The 20,957-nt window shown below is 48.9% G+C and overlaps 2 protein-coding genes across 3 annotated transcripts in view; both read right to left on the minus strand.

The window, feature by feature from the left end:
- SLC41A1 (solute carrier family 41 member 1) overlaps positions 1-230 on the minus strand; it is a 23,395-nt gene extending 23,165 nt beyond the window's left edge. Inside the window, exon 1 of the mRNA XM_040462297.1 lies at positions 208-230. The gene's annotated coding sequence lies outside the window, so the exon portion shown is untranslated. The remainder of the gene's footprint in view (positions 1-207) is intronic.
- Positions 231-9,179: 8,949 nt separating this feature from the next.
- Positions 9,180-20,957, minus strand: part of PM20D1 (peptidase M20 domain containing 1) — a 33,338-nt gene continuing 21,560 nt past the window's right edge. For both annotated transcript variants that reach the window (XM_040462029.1, XM_040462028.1), the window contains exons 11-13: positions 15,881-16,049; positions 13,641-13,740; positions 9,180-12,213 (exon numbers count right to left, since the gene is read on the minus strand). In XM_040462029.1, coding sequence (XP_040317963.1) covers positions 12,090-12,213; positions 13,641-13,740; positions 15,881-16,049 — 393 coding nt within the window. In that variant the 3' untranslated portion in view covers positions 9,180-12,089. The remainder of the gene's footprint in view (positions 12,214-13,640; positions 13,741-15,880; positions 16,050-20,957) is intronic.

The raw sequence follows: 20,957 nt of genomic DNA on the forward strand, positions 1-20,957 counted from the left end.
CCGCCGCCGCCGCCGCCGCCACCGCCGCCGCCTCGCCCTTTAAAAGCTTGTGCGCCTGTGCGCGTTTCCTCGCGCATCTTGAGTGTTTCCTCCAGCCCGTGGCCTTCGTAGAGTCGGTGTGGAGCCAGCCAGCTCTGACCCCGCGGGCTCAAGCAACCATCCCCGCGCTCCTTCCCGTGCTCGGCACCGGGAGAGAACCGTCCCCACCTCGTTCTTGGACACAGCCCCTCTGCTGCTGGCTCGGCCCCTCGCGCTGCCTCCAGATCCCGCGTTCCTCTAAGCAAATGGCTCGGCCCTGACGGAACCGGCCTTAATAACGTCCCAGTTTTGGAAGGGGTGGGGATGGGCGGGCGGGAGCGAAAACAGGTCAGACTCGCGGCTGGGGTCCCACAGGCCCCACCTGAGGGAGGGGCGGAGGGGAGCTTCCTCTGACCCACCGTTCCCGGTGGCAACATAGGGGAGAGATGTCTGCATCCCGGGCGAAACGAAATCCAACTTTCCCTGACGCACCTTGTGGGATCAAAGAGGGGTGTTCCCATCTCGCCTTTTGCCACTTCCTCCCTGGGGTATCTCCACCTCTCCAACGCAAACTCAGTACCAGCTCTCTTTGGGATGTTTTTGTGCAGGCGATGTGACCTCCCCCAGAAAGGAACTGCCACCCCCGGGTTTTCCCCTCTTGTCAGTGGAACCTGTGACCAGTGGTTCCTTCCTGCCCTTTTCCACTGGGAAAGTGGCTCGGGGGGCGTTCTAGCATGACTCCAGACCCCTGGATGGGTTTTGGAGTAGGGATGTGCCTGGGGAGAGGAGAACGCAGTGCTGGCTTTGAAGCTGTTGGCTGCCCTTTCCTCTTTCGGATACGCATGAACACCCACAGCGACCTGAGCATCTAATACCTTTGGACAAGGACGACAGACATGTGCAACCTGGCGCCCCCACCCGCCTTCCCATGCTAGTACTTAGGATTATTTCAGTTTAGCTGCTAAAACATTTGCATCAAGGGCCTGCACTCTCTAGAGGAAATGTCAGTGTCTTAGAACCCCAATTTTGGCCTCAAACACTGGGTCTCTCTTCCTGGAGGGAGAAGTAGCTGCTAGACTAGGAAACAGTGGGCCCCACCAAAAAGGAGCCGTTTTTGAAGAGGGGGTGTAGGATTAGGCAGAAAATTAAGGCTGATGTATCTGGAGACTTTTCAGTCAGGGGCTGGAGACAATTCCCGTCCTGCTCCATTCAACAGTCTTTCCTGCTGCTTTAACCCTTCCTACAGCTCAGCCACCTGTACGTAAAATCTTGCTCTCTCCCCTATTCCCTTCCCACCTTGCATTTCTTACCCACCTGAAAACAGTTCTCTCCTGTGGGGTTTTTTTTTTTTTTTAAATCAAAGTATACCAGCCATGTGTGAAAATGCACAAAACCAGAGTTTACAGGTCAACAAATTATGACACAATGAACATACCCACATAACCGCCACCTAAATCCAGAACGAAATCATTACTGGCATCCCAGAAGCCCTCATTTTCTCTCCCAGTCACTACCCCACCCTCCTTACCAAAGGCAACCTCTAACACCACAGAATAGTTTTGCCTGCTTTGGAACTTTGTATAAATGAAACCATTCAGTAGGTATCATTTGGCGTCTGGTTTCTCTCACTCATTATTATGTTCGCGAAATTCATGAATATCACATTGTGGTAGCAGTCCTCACTCATGTTCGTTGCTTTACTGTATGCCATTAAATGAATATAGTATAATTTAGCTTTTATTCTGTTGATGGACATTTGAGCTGTTCCCAGTATGGGGTTATTATGAGTAATGCTGTTGTAACAGTTTTGTTTGTGTCCTTTGATACACTTAAGTTCATATTTCTGTTGGGTATGTCCCTAGGAACAGAATTACTGGGTCCTAGAGTAATCATATGTTTAGTGTTAGTAAAGGCTCCTAAATAATTTTTTGAAGTGTTCCTGTTAATTACATTCCTGCCAGCAGTGTCTTAGAGTTCCGGTTACTTCCCATTTTCATCAACACTCTGCATGGTCAGTCCAAAAAGATTGAAAAATTTTAGCCATTCAGGGGGCGGCTGAGTTGGTTGAGCATCCGACTCCTGATTTTGGCTCAGGTCGTAGTCTCACTATTCGTGAGCTTGAGCCCTGCATTGTCAGCACAGAGCCTGCGTGGGATTCTCTCTGTCCCTCTCTCTCTGCCCCTCCCCTGCTCTCTCTCTCTCTCTCTCTGAAAATAAATAAATATTAAAAAAAAAATTACCCATTCGGGTGAGTATGTAGAAGTATCTCATTGTGGTTTAAATTTACATTTCCCTGACAGCCAAAGAGGTTAAGTGCCTTTTCATACCTTTATTTGTCATTTGGATATCTGTTCGAGCATTTTGTCCATTTTGGGAGTCCATTTTGTATTTGACTTTCTGTCTTCCTGCTTTGTAGGAGTTCTTAAATATTTCAAAGATGAGTCCTTTGTAGGTTATAGGGATTGACAAATATATCTATGAGCATATGAATAGAGGACTTCGGTTTTGGGGTCTTCGGAGGCCCCAGGGCCACTCGGACAAGACTGGGAGCTCTGTGTCCACTTTGATCACTAGTGTAGTCTCAGCTCTTGGCACTTAGTAGGACTCAGCGAGTATGTTGAATGAATAACGGATGGGATAGGTAAGACTCATCCAGGTAGCTTGCCCTGTGTTGGGCTGATCCCTAAGGTCAAACATCAAGAGGGGCTGGCGGGGGCAGATTTCCTTCCAGCCCAGCCAGCTGTGACCTTGGGAAGGGGAAGACACCCAGCCCTTCCCTACTGAAAGAACAGAAATAGCTACAATCTGTGAAGAGAGAAGCACGGAAGTAGGGAGCGGAGGTCACAGATGAAAAGACAGGAACTAGCAGCAGGTAGCAAGCCAGCCAGATGCTTCAGGAGAGACTCCATTGGGGGTGGATGCTCAGACACCCTCAAGGAGACAGCGAGCATCACAGCCGACTTTTATGTGACAAGGACTTCCAAAGTCCACATGGGTCTTCTCCTCCCTCGAGACATGCTCACTCTGAAAGCTCGTTAGTCTAAAGAGCTCTTCTGTACTTAGAAACACTATTCCCTCTCTGAAGGAGGTGCCTTGACTCTTTGGTTGCAGGGTCTCATTCCCACCTCCCCGAGGGGAACTCTTTTTTTCAGGTCTAGGTGTGACTTCCTTGTGGCCTGTGATGTCCATCCTGCAGATGGAAAATGATCCAGTCACTGGCAGTCCCTCTCCAGGAAGTCTTTCCCCAGGCCTATAGCACTTCTCTGTTACCATCCTTCTCCTCTTCCTTCGGACACAGCAGATACCTGGTCAGGTCAGGGGTCTCTACAGGGGAGGGCTTTCTCCCTTGCGACACCGTGACAAACTCACAGCACTCCTTTCCCAGGTTCCCTAGAAGACAACGAGGCTGGTGGTGACTTCAGAATTTTCTATATAGGATGGGTTTGGGGTGGAAGACTGGTTGGAGAGGAGCTAGATGACGCGTCATGAAATGGCATTTGTATCGCAACCACAGCATTTTCACTTAGAACGTGGGCTTTTTGGTAGAGGTGAAGGACTTGGGGAGGGGTGGTCCTCATTGTGGAGGAGCCTGTGAGGAAGCGTCTCTGTGGGGCAGGCTTCTTCAGTCTTGCTTGGCATGTTTCCTAACACGGGGTTCATTTAGCCTCAGTCCTGAGGTCTCCAGGTCCCATGGCCTTCCATCGGGGACAGCTGAAGTCTACCAATGGCTTCTCCATGGGCCACCTGGGTACTCATCCTGAAACATCATAAAATTCCAGAGCCCTGTAAATCTTGGCTCCTCTAACCAGTGTGGTTAAGTCACAAGACTAGCCTGACACGGCTGGAAACTTTTCTGTCTTTTGTCTCTGCTGGGCAAGGGGTGCCCCCTCCCATTTTTCCCTTGCTATAACCCCTCCCCTCCTATCTCCCTTCCAGAGGTCAACTTCTTTCCTGCTGCCCAGAGCTGAGGTGATATCCCCTTCCGGCTTCATTCAGTTCTAGGAGGATGTAGTTATGGGGGCGGGATAGGGAAGTGTGGCCATCTGTGCTCAGGGCTAGTTGCTCTCACCATCTCCTTCGCTTGTCTGTAACTCAGCTCCCCTTTCCCGAAGTCCCCTGGATACCCTCTCTGGATTCCTTTGGGCAGGAAGTTTCCAACTATTTGGAAGCTGCAGTTCTGAAATTACTGGGTGTTACTGGGAAGCCCCAGCAGCAAGCAAAATAGCCTGGCGAAGCATCCACTGGGGACAGAGCGGTCACCTTTGAGAGGAAGTGCCGCAGGGAGGCACGTGCCCCAGTTCTGTGCTCACGTGGGTTTGAATCCACACTCAGCCACACGTTAGGTGTGTGACCTTGGGTCAGCTCCTTGATGTCTCTGAGCCATGTCTATAAAACGGAGACACTACTCTTTCAGAGATGCTGTGAGCATTAGCGATAATAAGAGATTCGGGACATTCCTGCGCATAGTAGGGATATTATGTCTTCACCAAAGAGGGAGAGGCCCCATCAAGGATCAGGCATATGCAAGGGCTGCTCAGGCTCTCCCTGGGGTGCACGCTGAAGTCTAGCCTTCCCAGACCGTGAAGGGCACGCCTACCTGCAAAGGGGTAAAGACGGGCAGTCTTCAGCTCCGTGGATGCGGGTGGGAAGCTAGTCTCAGGGCAGCATCCCTGCGGTGGGTCATCAGCCAGATACGAGTAATCTTTATCTTTCCAGAGCAAGATCACAATTTGCAAACCAGATTATTGTTTCACCCCGCCCTCCGTGTTTACTGCTCTTTGATCAGCCAACGGCCCAGGGGTTCCCAAACTGGCCCCGTCAAAGGAATCACCTGTGGGCATGTCTTTTAAAATATAGATTTCCAGGCCTCTCTCCTGGAAATTCTGTTTCCAAAATCTGGTGCCAGGCCAGGAAATCCGCCCTGTTAATTGGTGCCCCAGATGACTCCTGTGATCTGACCAGTTTGGGGAATGGTGCCCCAGCCTGGTAGTTTCTAACCATGGCTGCATATTAGAACTCCTGGGGGAGGTTTAACAAAAATATACCTTTGTTATAGGAGGAAACATTGAACTTTGTCTGGGAAGGCTCCAGAAGTCTTCAAAGACATGGAGATGCTTCAGTTGACTCTTCCTGTGTGGATTTATCTATTAACTCATTTAATCCTAATAATTACCCTATGAAGTAGACTGTTGGAATATAATAGGTCAAAAACAAGTCTGTGGATTGGGGAAACCTAGGTATATTTAAAAGTTATTTAGGTCTGGGGCGCCTGGGTGGCTCAGTCGATTGAGCGTCGGACTTCGGCTCAGGTCATGATTTCGTGGTCTGTGAGTTCGGGCCCCGCATGGGGCTCTGTGCTGACAGCTCAGAGCCTGGAGCCTGCTTCGGATTCTGTGCCTCCCTCTCTCTCTGCCCCTCCCCTGCTCACAGTCTGTCTGTCTGTCTCTCTCTCAAAAGTAAATAAACATTAAAAAAATTTTTTTTAAGTTATTTAGGTTAATCATTAGGGAAATGCAGATCAAAATCACAATGCAATATCACTTCATACTCATAGGTTGGCCATTAAAAAAAAAAAAAAAAAAAAAGCAAAGCCCAGAAAATAAGCCTACGTTGGCGAGAGTGTGGAGAAATCCAAACCCTCGTACATTTGCTGGTGAGAATGTAAAATGGTGTAACCGTTGTAGAAATAGTTCGCTGTTTCCTCAAAAAGTTAAACATATAATTACCATATCCCCAGCAATTCCACTCCCAAGTAAATGCCCAAAAGAATTGGGAATAGAGAATAGCATTCTAGTCGGAGGAAGCAGTGAAATGGCAGGCAGGCCAGGGAGAACGTGGCAGTTTTGGAGAACAGCACGTTTTTTAATACATGGCTGGGTGGGGAGTGGGAGAGAAAGGTGACAGTGCTCTCTGATGATATCAGGTACGCAGCTTGGGACTTACTTTACAGGGACTTTTTGTTTGACGGGCTGGTTTTGTTTTGCTAAGGCCAAATCATGACCTTTGTGGATTACAAGGTCCTCAAGCATAGATACTTTATATTTTAAAATTTACACTAATTTTTAATGCCTTAGAGTACGTTTACAATTTCTGTTTGCGGACATATTCTAATTTTTTAAAAAGACAGTTTTTTTTTTAGGAGTAGCTTTAGCTTTACAATAACATGAAAGAAAGGTACAGAGCCTTCCCATAAATCCCCTGCCCCCATACATACATAGCTTCCCCCTTCACCAATACCATTGACCAGAGTGGTACATTTTTTTAAAAAATTTTTCTTTGTTTTAATGTTTATTTATTTTGGAAGGAAAGAGAGAGACTGAGCATGAGTGGGGGAGGGGCAGAGAGAGAGGGAGACACAGAATCCGAAATGGGCTCCAGGCTCTGAGCTGTCAGCGCAGAGCCTGACATGGGGCTCGAACTCACAAACCGTGAGATCATGACCTGAGCTGAAATCGGTCGCTTAACTGAGCTACCCAGGTGCCCCACCAGGGTGGTGCATTTTTTACCAAGGATGAACCGATACTGACACGTTGTCACCACCCATAGTTTACCTTGAGGTTCACTCCTGGTGTTGCACACTCTATGGGTTTAGACAAATGTTTAATGGTATGTTTTTTTTAATGTTTATTTTGGAGGGGGGCCGAGAGAGGAGGGGACAGAGGATCTGAAGCAGGCTCTGCACTGACAGCAAGCCTGGCTCGGTGCTCAACGCGGGGTTCGAACTCATGAACCATGAGATCATGACCGGAGCCAAAGTCTGACACTCAACCAACTGAGCCCCTAATGATATATTTATCATTAGAATATCATGTAGCGTATTTTCACTGCCCTACCGATCCTCTGAGTTCTGCCTGCCCATAACACCCCCTCCCCACTACCAGTGATCTTTCTATTGTCTCTCTAGTTTTGCCTTTTCCAGAATGTCATGTAGTTAGAATCATAGAGTATGTAGACTTTTCAGATTGGCTTCTTTCACTGGGTGATACGCATTTAAGCTTCCTCCGGGTCTTTTTATGGCTTGATAGCTCATTTCTTTTTAGTGCTGAATGATATTCCATCGTGTGGCTAGGCCACGGTTTGTCCGTTCTCCTGCTAAAGGACATCTTCTTTGCTTCCGAGTTTCGCCAATTACGAAACAGGTTTTTGTGTAGATAAACGTTTTCGGGTAAATACCAAGGAGTGCACTTGGTGGATCATACGGTAAGAGTTTTGTGAGAAACTGCTGGACTGTTTTCCAGAGTTGCTGTAGTTCTGTTTTCCCACCAACGATGGAAGAGAGTCGCTGTTGGCCCACATCCTCTTCAGCACCTGTGTTGTCAGTGTTCTGCGTTTTGACCGTCCTAATAGGTATGTACTGGTTTCTCGTTCTTTTAATGTTTAAAAAAAATTTTAATGCTATTTATATTTGAGAGAGAGAGAGAGAGAGAGAGAGAGAGAGAGAGAAAGAGAGAGACTGTGAGCAGGGGAGGGGCAGAAAGATGGGAGACAGAATCCGAAGCAGGCTCCAGGCTCTGAGCTGTGAGCTGTCAGCACAGAGCCTAATATGGGGCTCGAACTCAAGAACAGTGAGATCATGAACTGAGGGGAAGTCAGACGCCCAACCCACCAACCCGACAGAGCCACCCAGGTGCCCTGGTATCTTCTTCTTTTAATTTGCGTTTCCTCGATGACATATAGGGAGCATCTTTTCACATGCTTATTTTCCATCCACATGTCTTCTTTGGCAAGGTGTCTGTTAAGGTCTTTGGCCCAATTTTTATTCAGGTTGTTTATTTTCTTACTGTGCAGGTTTATTTTCTTCTGAGTTCCAGGCTTGGATCTCTTGGCACGTCCAGCTTGTCACATCCCAAATGGAGCTTGTCATCTCCTGGATATCTGCTCCTTTTGCAGTCTTCCCCGGTTGGGTAAATGAAGCCGCCCTCCCATTTGCTCATGTCAGCCACCTGGGAGTCGTCTGGACCCCTTGCTCTACCTTGCCTCCCCCCTACCCATCAACCACCAAGGGCCATGCATGGACTCCACCTCCTAAATACCTCAAACATTTTTTGTTGGTGTAAAATTTACATGCAAAAATTAAGCACACAATCCATTGGCATTTAGTACCCTCACAATGCTGTGCAACCACCAACTTTATTTAGTTCCAGGGCACTTTCCTCACCCCTTCCTCCCCCCACCCCCGGAGGAAACCTTTTACCCATGAAGTTACTCCCCTCTCCCCCGCTCTACTAGTCTGCTTTCTGTCTCTGTGGATTTCCCTATTCTGGACATTTCATATAAATGGGTCCATGCAATATGTGACCCTTTTGTGTCTGACCTCTTTCGTTCAGTGTAACGTTTTCAAGGTTTATCCATGTTATAGCATGTATCAGTATTGCATCCCTTTTAATGGTTGAATAATCGTTCATAGCATGGATATAACAGATTTTGTTTATCCACTCATCTGTTCATAGACATTTGGGTGGTTTCTATCTTTTGACTATTATGAAGAGTGAAGCTACGAGTACTCAAACTTTTGAGTACTTGTTTTCAGTTCTTTCGGGTATATAAATAGGAGTGGAATTGCTGGGTCCTATGGTAACTCTATGTTTGACTTTTTGAGGACACAACGAAATAATGAAAGCTGCGAAAAACCCCAGAAACCCAGTGTTTCGGTCACTCGGGTTTCAGCACTCAGTGCTGGCACAGGGCAACCTGTCACCGTACACACACGGTCCTGAGACTAACACAGTTCAGTTCAGGCCCCAGAGCGACACTTCTCTACAGAGCTTGCCCTATGTCTTCAGAAAGAAAAAAAAAAGAAAAAGAACACCCTGAGGATGTATAGGTTTTGTCACTGCGAACTTTAGAGACAGACATGGCTTTGGCGGGCAGGGAGGAACTGAGTTGTCAAAGTGCTTAGCTAAGAGAAAGGAAAATTGACTTGTCAAATCCTTCCTCTCAGCACGACTGCGATGGATCCCTGTACAACATGCTATTTCTCAGCAGGGCTGACTGTCCATTTTCTCGCTCCTCTTTGAGTTCTAGTTTCTGGTTCTGGGGGTCGTCACGAATTAGTGTAGTATTTACAGCATTGCACATGGTGGCTGAGGAATATTTTTGGGTATTAAACGCTTTCTATTATTCTTACATCTTTATATTTGTAGGTCTAGACGTCACATATATGAAGCATGATGCTTTTCCTTTTTATTGGCAGCTGCATGGACACTGAACCCTGAAATTGCAGGTAGTTTCATTTTTATAAAATTATGTAGATTTAAATTTTCAAAAAAAAAAAAAACCCAAACAGACTAATGAAGTGTTCAGTTCTCCAGTAGGAACTTTGTCTTTTTCTACTATCTCCTCCAGAAGGAGAGAATATTGGATCCAGAATGGCCACATTTTTAGCAACCTGGGGCAACATCAAGGGACTCCCATCCCATCCTCTTTGCTTGGGAAGATTTTGCCTTCTTTCCAACCTGAGGTATGAGTAAGAAGCTTGAGTGAAGTCTTGGATGGGGATGTAGGGTATTCCTGTGACTATCGCCGAGGTTCCTTCCAGGAGGATTTCGGGAGTGGTAGATGGATGTGGGGAGGGGTGGGGGAAAGTTTCAGATTCACTGCTCCTTCCTGCCCAGAGTCTTAGAGCTCACGTTGTCCTGGTCTGGCCAGCATTTTCATTCTTTCCAGAGCCTTTGGAGGCCATAGGGCTGGAAGGTTTGCGTTCCCAGAACCAGGATTTGGAGCAGTTCCCTCTCAACGGTCTTCCTTCCCACTCCAGACGTTGGAAAAGACTATCCTTTCTGACACTAGAAGAGAGTGGTGCGATCCAATGGGGACCAGGTCCCCTGCTCATTCTCCTTCCAATTATCCCATGGGTTATTAGAGACCTAGCTGTCCCTAAACTCAAAGAAGGGAGAGGAGCCCAACTCAGAAGCTGGGGTGGGGGTGGTAAGGAGTGTTGGCAGACAGAGGGAAGAGGTGTGAATAGAGTGAGGTCGGCCAGGGGAACACAGAGAGCTTGAGCTACGAATCAAAGCCGATGGTAAAACAGCCTTTGTCCTTGAGATCTCCCTGGATCGGAATGAATGAGCCACACACCACAGGTTCTTGGGACGGGCAATGTGGTGCGATTGAAAAGGCACTGGACTTGGGGATTTTAGACTGGCATTTGAATTCCATGGCTGCCCCTTAAGAACTGTGTGATCTTGGGCAGATGACTTCTCTGAGTCTCAGTTTCCCCTTCAGTACTACTAGCACAGGCTTTGGACTCAGAGAGACTCTGCTCCCAACACCTGCATGACCTTGGGCAAAGTGCTTAACCTCTGAGTCTCAGTTGCCTCATCTGTAAAACAGGGGCAATAGCCCCTTGGAGCTGTTGTCGGGATTGAGTCAGATAACGGATGGGAAGTAGAGTCCATCATTAATTTAGGATCATGGAAAAATGGTGCATCTGGGGCCAGGTGACACGGGTTTGAATCTGCCCCTAGCTGGCTGTGTAACCAGTCTGAGAACCAATTCCTGCTCTGTAAGAAGGGGCAGTAATATTTTCCTCATGGGGCTCTGCCGAAATCAGGTGGACGAGAGCACTTTGTACAGCTCTGTACGAATGTGAAGGATTATTTCTGTTCTCCAGCTCACCCTCCAACAAAGGCTGAATAAGTACTGAATTGGCAACAAAAAGGGAGGGTGAGGGAAGGAATGTGAATCTTAGGGGGAGTAGCAAAAAAGCTCAAATAATCCTCACACTGTGTTTCTAACACTTTCCATTAAGCCTAAACTTCAAGGGAGAGCTCACAGCCATGGCTGTCAAACCCCAGGAAGGCGGGAAAGGTCTTTGTCTGGTGAGGAAAAATGGAGTCTCTCAAGTCCCTGCTCCCTCTGCGTCTCACTCTCTGACCCCAACTCCCTAGTGACCCACAAAACTCAGCTCCCAGCTTGGAGCCAAGAAATGCTGCCTTCCAATGCCCCCTACCTGGCAGCTACTAAGCAGATTCAAATATGCTCAGGGTCGGACTCCGCAGAGAGAAGACAGGAGCCCTGCTGTTCCCTAAGGGAGTGCAGCCTGCTCCTTCTCTGCCCGCCGCTGCCTGGGGCAGAGACCCTCAAGTCAGGCTCCTCCTGGCTCCCCCCCCACCCCATGCCCTTCACCTTCCCTTTGACAGGTCAGAACCAGGACCAGATGCCAGGGCCGGAGCCCTGCTGGTCCTGGGCTCCACTGAGAGGCGGGATCACGAGTGCCCTTCTCTTGGGAGCTCAGCCCATAGGAAGTGCCAGGGAAATGTTTCCACAGATTAGTGCCTCCTGGGGTGAGGCAGAAGCAGGTGGTGGGAACAGGGCAAGGGAGGGAGCAAAGCCCAGGGAGCCCTTGGGAGGAGCCCAAGGACAGAGGCTTTTTTCTCTAGGCTCCAGCCTCCAGAACTGGGAGGCTGGTGGTTCCTCCAAAGCCCCCCTGCCTCAGTGCCACCCCTCGGCGACCGCTTCATGCCGCATAGCTCACGTTATTTGACTAGTTGTTGTAGTGATTACAGTGGTATCACAGTTTGACTAAGTTCTGCTCCAGATGTAGGATAAATTGGAGGGCAGGAGAGGGGATGCAGGGGCAGGAGAGGAGAGATGAAAAGCCAGCTAAAAAATCCAAGGGAGGTGCGGGGAGAGAAAGGAAGTTACAGCAAAAAGAAATAAATAAGCAACGGAGAAGGCAGCCTGGCAAGCATGCCCTAAATTAAACATCTCTAGAAGGTGAAACCTGCTTGAGATTTTCCCAAATCTGCATTTGTTAAGTTGGGCCCTAATAAGGGGTGGTTAAATAACCAGCGCAAGACAAACAAGCCGGGTAACCTCTAAGACGGGGACAAGAAGGCAGTAAGCACTGGTCAGCCTAGGGATGCAGATGTTCAGAGGAAGGGAGAAGCCAGATTTCTGCTGGCCCTTCCCTACTCCTTGGCCTGTTCTTTGGTGAATCCGGAGTGATCAAAGCAAGAGGGTGATGTATCATAATGTGGTTTTGACCCAAAGTTTCATCGACATTAGCTTTGCCCTTGAGTTAGCCTCGGCTGAGGTCGGGCAACCCTAATCCAGCTGGCTCCTTGACCTCACAGTTCGTGCAGGTGAGGAACTGGCTCCTGGTCTGTGTCAGCATTCTGGATAAACTCAAAGATGAATTTCACCTGGGTCTCGTAGGCGCGGACTGAGATTTTCTCATTGATGCCGTGGATGCTGTGGGAGAGATTTAGGGGAAGGTTGGAGAAAGCCAACCGCTTTAGCACAAGCCTTAGTGCAGAGTACCCCCACCTCACATGCCCTGAAGCCACTGGCCTTTGACCCTCCAGGGGCAGGAAGTGGGCACGTGGGAGAGGCTATTTGTAAGACGTGAGGTTTCATGTGACACGTAGGTCATCTTTCCTGGATCCGTGACCGTGGCAAAGAGTGGTGGGGGGAAGAAAATACTAAAATCCTGGGGAGTTCAGAATCATTTCCTGCCCTGGAATCGATTTGATAATTTGTCCCCTGAGGGGAAATTATCTTTTTAATTCTCTTTCTCTCAGGCTAGAGTCCCCTGGCCCCCACATTGCTAGGGGCACAAAAGGAGACAGAGGGAGACTGCCCAGGGCACCTCTACTGCACCTAGGAAATTTCCATCTGATCCTGTGCCCACAACCAGCCTCCACACCACCCAACACACAACCACACCACACATGTAACCTCAAAGATAAAAGGAAATAAAGAGCAGCGGCCTGCGGCTCCGGTTAAAAAACAAACAAAAACCATGAAAGTTGTTCTTGAGCTCGTATTCAAAAACAGTATTTTCATTCCACTGGCAACTGACTTAGAGTGGGGACATCAGGTCTGGATATGGTAAGGAACAGAAAGGTAGATGGAAGTCAACCCCCCACGCCCAAGGACTAAGATTTTGCTGAAGAACCCACAAAGTAGTAATTCACATACAATAGTTAAAATTGATGATCATGTCTTAGATCCCTATAGTGTTTTCTTCTTCTTTTTTTTTAATGTTTTATTTACTTACTTTACTTACTTTGAGAGAAAGGGGGAGAGGGGAGGGGCAGAGAGAGGAAGAAAGAGAATCCCAAGCAGTCCCTGGATTGTCAGCGCACAGCCCGATGCGGGTCTCGATCTCACGAACCTGAGATCGTGACCTGGGCTGAAACCACGAGTCAGAGGCTTAATCGATGGAGCCACTCAGGCTCCCCTATAGAGTGTTTTCTTCTGAGAATTCAAAGCATGTGTCCACCTTTGACCACAAGCGGGTCTGTTTCACTGAATGGTAGCTGAGAAGTCTGGAGTCTCCCCTTCTGGGGAGAAAATGACATCCAGAGGGTAAGCATGCTCCCAAAGGGAAGAGGTGGAGGGATTAAGACCCAAGGGTCCTACTTGCACCAGAGACTTTCCAATCATCTGATTATCTCCATCCCAGAAAACCAGTGGCCAATTTCCATGCACTCTGGGGAGTGGCAAGGCTCTGGCCATGAGGAAGTTTGGCCAGTTGGGTTCTAGAAGTCTTCATTTTAGCCTGTGCACACCCCAGCTTTCTCCTGTTCTGTGGGCTGGCAGGAGAAAGGGGTGGGGACAGGTCAGATGTACCTCCTCTTTGCCCCTTGCTCTCCAGACCTATTCCACTCACTCACCTCCGGAAGCTCTGAGGATCCAGGTAGAGGGGGTTGAACCGGTAGATGCCGGTGGTGAGGTTTGTATAGTGTCTGCTGTCTGTGTTGCCGATACAAACACCTGGACAGAGAAAATGAAGGACGGTGAGGCTTGATGTGGATCATCAAGCCAAGATACTGGTGGGAGGTGGACTGGCTGGAAAATTAGGGCCCCTGGGCCAATAAGAACATCACCTGGGCCCTCCTGGGAGCCTGTCGCTCTGAATTTTTAACCTTCGGGTTACCCGTTCTCAACACCTTCTAAAACACCGTTCGGCCAGAAGCATGGGGTCTCCTCCCAAGGGCGTTAGTGAGCCATCCCCGAGTGATCCAGAGCCAAGTGTCCTCGCTCCATGATGACCAGGGAAGCCAGTACCTTCATTTTATACCCTTCCCCGGGCTATTTCGGAAATCTAGATATCAGCTCTTTACTGCCTCAGCTCTCTTTACACCACCCTAGGTCAGAAATAAACACGCCCCCCCCCCATCCCCCCGGGGAGTTTTACTGTTATAAAATGCAGTCCCCTTAAAGTAGAACATAATTTCCTGTTATTTTCTGTTTTCCAAGAGTCAAACCTGAGGTTAGGAAAGTCCCAGGATGTTTATTCTCCAGTGTCTTGCTCTCCTGAAGGTAGGAGCAGCTCACCCCCTCTCCAGTGAGGGCTGGGCCTTGTCCCCGGGGGGAGCATTCTCTGAGAAAAGACCCCCTGAAGCACCCAGTGATGAGTGGTGGGATGATCTGAGATGTTAGTCTGTGTTTTGTTTCATTTTCCACTTCCAGTTTCAAATGGGTAACTAGGCCCTTCAAACTCCTTGCTTTAGGGATTTCTATCAGTTGATGCCTGCTTATCTTTTTTCTCCATAAAAGCCTAACCCTGTTAGGATTATGGCGGTTGCCCCACAGGGGAGAGGGTATCATAGGGAGCTTTGAGAGCCAAGAGAGAAGAATCGGGGACTGTGAGGGCCAGGGTCCCTGGATGGTGGAGACCCAGCCCTGCTCTGTGGCAGGAGTTCGAGTAGGGGGCAGACCTCAGAGGGGATGGTTGCCTGGTATGTTCAGGGAGATGGGGTCTTATGTCTAGAGTCAAAGATCCTACTCTCCAGAATTCAGAGGGAATCTCTAACCTGAAGTGACTTTCTAGCTAGGTAATGGATGTCTCAGAGGGAGCCCCAAGGACCTATGACCACCCGCCAAGGGACTCCCATGTCAGGTTGCTACGTAAGACCTCGGGGCCTGGTTCAAAATGAGGGTGGTGGTGGGGAGCCTGGAGGTCTCAGTAATACCTGAGGTTGGATTTCCTGAGGAGTGGGGCTTATAGCTAGATTTTGGTTGATTAAAAAACAAGGCTGCCCTTTTCACAGCTGATCTTGTGGATGCAGAGTTTCACCGGACGCTCTTTATGGGCCCATGCCTAGCACAGAGGCAGGTCCTAAGTATGTGCTTAGAAAATGAGGGAATCCGTGATAAACCTAGATTTAAAAGACAAAACTGGACACAGGTCTTAGCATTATGGGCCATCCTCACATCGTGGACCAGAGATCCTCAAACTGTGGTCAGCCATCATCTGGTCTCAGAATCTCCCGAGGGATGTTAAAAAGGCAGACTCTCCAGATTTGGTTAGGCTGAATCTTTGGGAGCCCTAACCCTTCACTGTAATAAGTGGCCTAGGTAACCCTCTTCCACTGTTAAATTGGAGAGCCACCATCTACCCGGTATAGGTATGGAAGGTATGCTGGAAGACCAGGGAAAGGGCATAGAGGCACTGCTGTCTGGGCTGGGAGAGGTGAAGGGGGTTAATGCAAATGGTAGAGGTGGGGAGGCATTTCTGGGCTGCAGATTCTGAGCTCTGTTGCTGAGCTATTATCCTTGCATAGATCAGAACCAGCCTGGGGGAAACTTGGCCTTTTCTGTGGCTCAAGGAGTAAGGTGGGGGTGGGGGTGGGGGTGGGGTCTGGGCTGATCCTCTCCTCCATGACAGAGTGGCTGGCCTAGGTGAAGCCAGGACCCAGGCATGACTGATCTAATTTATTGTTTCTGCTCTTTTCCTGTTTGCTTTCTGACTTCCACTCCAAGAGGAAAATACAGTTCCAGTCCCATCACGAGGGGAAGCAGCCAGATGTTTCCAGGCTGAACAGCTGGGGTGGAGGTGGGGCAGTAGACATTAGATAGGAAACAGTTCCAGCCCCTGCCTCCCTGTAGTCACAGATGATGAAGTCATTACCTGGGGCAACAATGTTGACTTCCGGGAAGACAGACCGTATGGTCTGGTGGAGCAGCTGGTAGCCCAAGGCCTGATGGTCAGAGGGGCTGACAGGTAGGGGGTCAATGGCACTCAACACGTGGAACTGGACCCTGTCGTCAGCCACAATGTTCTTGACGAGTTCTAGGACCTTGAGGGAGCAAACAAATGGGAGTTTGAGTTCTTACTATCTGCTGTGCAAGTACCATATGAATCGAAATAATCCTGCTTTGTCTCCAGCAAGGCAGGACTTTGGAGCTTACAGAGGAGCTCATTTTAGCACCGGGACCTCAATTTCAGCTGATTGGCAGTAGGAGATAGAAGAATTGGGTCTTCTTGGAAAGAAATCTACAGCACGGTAGATTTAGGTTAAATGTTCAGGAGGCTTGCCTTACAGCCATGAGGCAGGCAGAGAATTGGAAATCAGGAAATTGTGTGTCCTTCCTCTTGGGCCGTGAGTCATGGGCCGGGTGGAATGTAGAAGAGACAGCAGAAAGGGGAACTCAACCATCTTGAGGCAAGGGTGATAGATGTGATGACCTCATTCAACCTGGGAGCCACAGACAGTTGAGGAAAAGGTCACACACTTTTCTTTCTCCTCTTTGGGCATCCCTGCTTCCTGTTTGTAACTAACTGCACTGGAGCCAGGAAGATGAGCTCAACACAGACAAAAAGTCAGGAGTTGGGGGACTGGTATTCAAGCTCTCTCTTTGCTTCCTTTCCTCAGGAAGGAACCTGAGGAAGCTCCTAGAGAATTCAGTCTGAAACAACTAGAGCTGAATCCAGCACAGGTCCTGGTCTCAGGCAGGACGTAGACCAGACCCTGAGGCTCAGGTCACATGGAGCCTTGTGGGAATGGAGCAGGAGGCTGGTTTAGGGTGGTCCCCAAGCCCACCCCACCACACAGGGAAAGCCCCAGCACTAGCCTCAACTCATTTATCAGCAATTGCTTTAGAACTGCTTCTGTCTTAGAAAGGGGGGTGTCCCATAGCTGAGGATCACCTGCATGGGGGACATTATCTCAAGGGTACTCCTTTTTAGGTCAGTGTCCCCTAGAAGTATGCTAGGAGCTGAGTCTGGAAAGGAAATGAAGGTTCCTATTTCTGGCTTAGAAACCACCATTGAGCCAACCCCAATTCCCCGCTGTTGGATTAGTTGGAAGGAGGATGGACAACTCATTTATCTGAGCTTATTTTCGCTCTACACTTCTGTCTGAAATTCTCTAATATAAGAATTAATGCATAGTTTTGATACATCCTCAACCAACTGGGAGGCTCCCAGTCATCCCCCGTAAGGTGGGTTGGGACTGTGCCTGCTGCCCCCTGTCCCAAATTACTTAAAGATTCCTGCCCCCAGAAATGGAAGAGGGCACACATGGGAGCCCCCCTCAGTGAGAGGCCACAAGAGACCAAGTTTCCTACTAAGTGCTAGGCCAGGTCCTGACATAAGAGGAGGGGCTATGTCTACCTCATTTCTGTGTTTCTGTGTTTCTGGTCAGGAGCATAAAAGCATGTGATGAATGCTGGATACCAGAAATTTAAAAGATATGAGCCAAAAAAAAAAAAATAGTTGGAGTTGTCTCATGAAGTAACTTGTTCAGGGTTATACAGTGAGTATCACTGGGCTGGGTATCTGAATCTGGTCTCTGACTTCACAAGGGTGATGATTTACTGTCTCCAAAGCACATAGAGGTCAAGGTGATCGGAAGGAGGGCCAGAAACAGGATGGTGTTCTTTCTTTCTTTAAAGTTTGTTTATTTTTTTAAGTAATCTCTATACCCAATGTGGGGCTCTAACCTACGACCCTGAGATCAATGGTTGCACGGTCTTCTGACTGAGCCAGCCAGGCGGCCCAGGAGGATGGATTCCTTAGTGGTATGGATTTTAAGAATCCAGAATTTGAGGAGAGGATATGAAACTGATGGAGAAGAAGCAGGGACAGTCTGAGCCTGGAGAGGGGCATGCACAAAAATTGAGCAGTGACACCAAACTTCGTGCCACGGACAGCCACTTATAGTCGTGTGACCTGGGGCTAACTGCTTAACCTCTGTGCCATCTGCACGCTCACCTGTTAACGTCAGGATAACAGGAACACCTACCTGGTAAGGTGGTTGTGACCACCACTGGAATTAACCTACGTGATGTGCTTGGGCCTGTTTCTGGCACACAGTAAGCACTCAATATATGCTAGCTGCTATTTGTTTAGAATAGAGGGGCCAGCCTGGACAGTAATCAGGGGCACAAGGATGGGACTAAGAGGAGGGACCCGCCGGTGGTAAGAGGGACCTCGAAGTTTACTTTAAGGCACATTGGTCTCTCATTTCTCTGAGCTCCTACAGCCCTTACCGCACATTCCCACGCCATCACGTGTTCCCTCTGTTTTATGTGTAGATATGTTTTCCCCTCAAGGGAATGATAAGTTTGTTGAAGGCAAGGACAAGGGATATCAACACCTTGGTAAGGTCTCTAGAGATAGAGTTAGCAAGTCCAGCCTCCATCTTGCTGTAAGGCAAGGCCTCTCATAGACACTCACGAGATTACCATCCAGCCTGTGCTTGAATTCTTCCATGGCAGAAAGTGCACCATCACGAGTTACAATCCATTCTGCCTTTGAGCAACTTGGTTATGAATGTCTTCTTTTTTTTTTCATGTTTATTTATTTTTGAGACAGAGGGAGAGAGAGAGAGCTGGAGTGAGGGAGGGGCAGAGAGAGAGGTGGATGGGGGACCTGAAGAGGGTTCTGCACTGACAGCAGAGAGCCGGATGGGGAGCTTGGACTCACCAGCTGTGAGATCATGACCTGAGCCAAAGTTGGTTGCCTAATGACTGAGTCACCCAGGCGCCTCTCTTTTTTGTGTGTGTGTATTTACTTTGAGAGAGAGAGCATGTGTGCATGTGAGTGCACAGTAGGGGAGGGGAAGAGGGGGGGGGCAGGCTATGGAGTCCCATGCAGAGCCTGACACAGGGCTCAATTCCAAGAACTGTGAGGTCATGACTTGAACCGAAATCAAGAATCGGATGCTTTACCCACTGAGCCACCCAGGCGCCCCTGAATGTCTGCTGTGCCCCTGCTGCCTGGTTACCATTCCCAGGTTTTTGCTCTATCTCAGGTCTCAGGGTAAATGTCGCCTTGGAGGACTGACTCTCTGTTCCACCCCCACTTCACAATCACTTTGGGACCCATCATCACATGATTTTCTTTATGGTACTTAACCTCTTAAAGTATTTGATCACTTGCTTATTGCTGTCCCTTCCCCACTAGAGCGTAGTGCCCTACGCTCCAGAATGGGAATCCCATTCCAGAATGGGAATCTTGGCCGTCTTGCTCACCATTTCCCCAGGTGTTTAGACCATAGCAGCCACTCAATAAACACTCGGTGAAGAAATGAAGAAAGCAAAGAATCTTCTCTACCACACTCTAGATAGGTAGACATCCACCCTCTGAGAAACTCATTATCATCCAAGGTACCATATTCCCAAACTCTCCTTTAAGTGGGGGCTTCCTGAAACATCTCCCAGTAGCCTTATTTTTCTCCTTGAGGCCCATTCAGCACAAACCTTCTACAGGGTAGCCTGGCACATTTCTGAAGACTGTTCTTCATAACCAGGTGCCAGGGACCTATTTACAGCCACAACATGGGAGAACCCAGTTAGAGGTGGAGGAAGAAGGTTCTGGGAACTGTTTATGCTCCTGCCGGATCCAGTCCTAGGCCCTGTACCCTTGGCCCTCGGACCAGCACGATATCTGGGGACAGAACCCGATGCATGAAACCAGGGCATGAGGGAGAGAAAGGACCAGAACGAAAGGGTGCTGTGTGCTTTCAGGATGATGGGAGACTTTCCATTCATTCCTCACTGGGGCAGGTGGGCGGGCTGGGTCCAGGGATCTCATGAGATAGATTGGGAAGGGCACTATGGTGCGGGAATAGAGAGGAGGGAAGAGTGCCAGAATCTGGGGAGACGCAAACCCCAGCTGGTGGAAAACAGCCCTTGGAAAGGGCATGGAGTTGGAACGAGGCTGGAAAAAAACTGGTTGAAAGAAGTTCAATAGGGGGAATTCAGTGATTTCCTGGCCCCGTGATCCTCCAGGGAGAGGACAAAGGCTGGCACTTGATGAAAAGCAGCAGAGCCCAGGGCTCACACCGGTCCCAGCTTCCCCCGAATGCTGGGTGACTCTGGGCAGGCCATCAGTCCATTGCCCCCACCCCCCTGCACTGAGGGGGTGTGCCTCCCACCCTGCGTGAGGACAAACAAAACCCTCAGGGTGAAGAACTTAGGGAGAAAGGACCATGAAGTCTAAGGGGGGCTGCGCCTCGAGGATCCGCATCAGAGACTCAGGGAACACCACCTGCCCCTGCCCCTGCTGAATTCTGGAACATATCATTCATTTGAGAGTTGTTGGGTTGCCTCTTAAGGTCATTTTTTGAAGGATTAGATTTACCTTTTGAACTCTCTCTCTTTTTTTTTTTTTTAGCTTAACCTGCCTTTTAAATAAGCTAGCCTCTCCTGAAGATGACAAACATTCCGAATAATGTCTACTCACCCTTTATCTTTCAGCTCAAATGCCACTTCCCCGGGAAGACTTGCCCACCCCCATGCCAGGTCTGGTTCTCCATTTGGTTCTCCACTAGCACCTGGGCCCTCTGCGTCAGGGCACAGCTCGCAATTACACACTGATTTTAATAGTTTTTAATTTGGTGTTTGTAGCAGGCCATTGCGAGGCTCTGTCCTCAATCCTCTTTACTTCTAATTTTGCACATCCTTCCTGTGGGATTTTATTGACTCCAGAGGTTTCATTTATGTTAATAACACTCCAGCCTGTATCTCTTGTTCATTCGCTGTCCAAACCCGAGGTATTTATAATTGCCTATTTATAATTTATAAGCTTCTCAAACTTCTCGACCATTACGTTTCTCTGTGAACTTGCTCTGCTTCCTACACTCTTGATCTTGGTTAAAGGCATCGGCACCTGGCCAGCCACCCAGGTCACAAACCTTGGAGCCATCCTGCCTTTCTGTCTCCCCGTGCCTGGGACGCACCGCATTCTGCTGACCCCATCT

The sequence above is a fragment of the Herpailurus yagouaroundi genome, unplaced genomic scaffold, assembly GCF_014898765.1.
Source record: "Herpailurus yagouaroundi ecotype Mexico unplaced genomic scaffold, PumYag 308, whole genome shotgun sequence".
Taxonomy (NCBI): domain Eukaryota; kingdom Metazoa; phylum Chordata; class Mammalia; order Carnivora; family Felidae; genus Herpailurus; species Herpailurus yagouaroundi.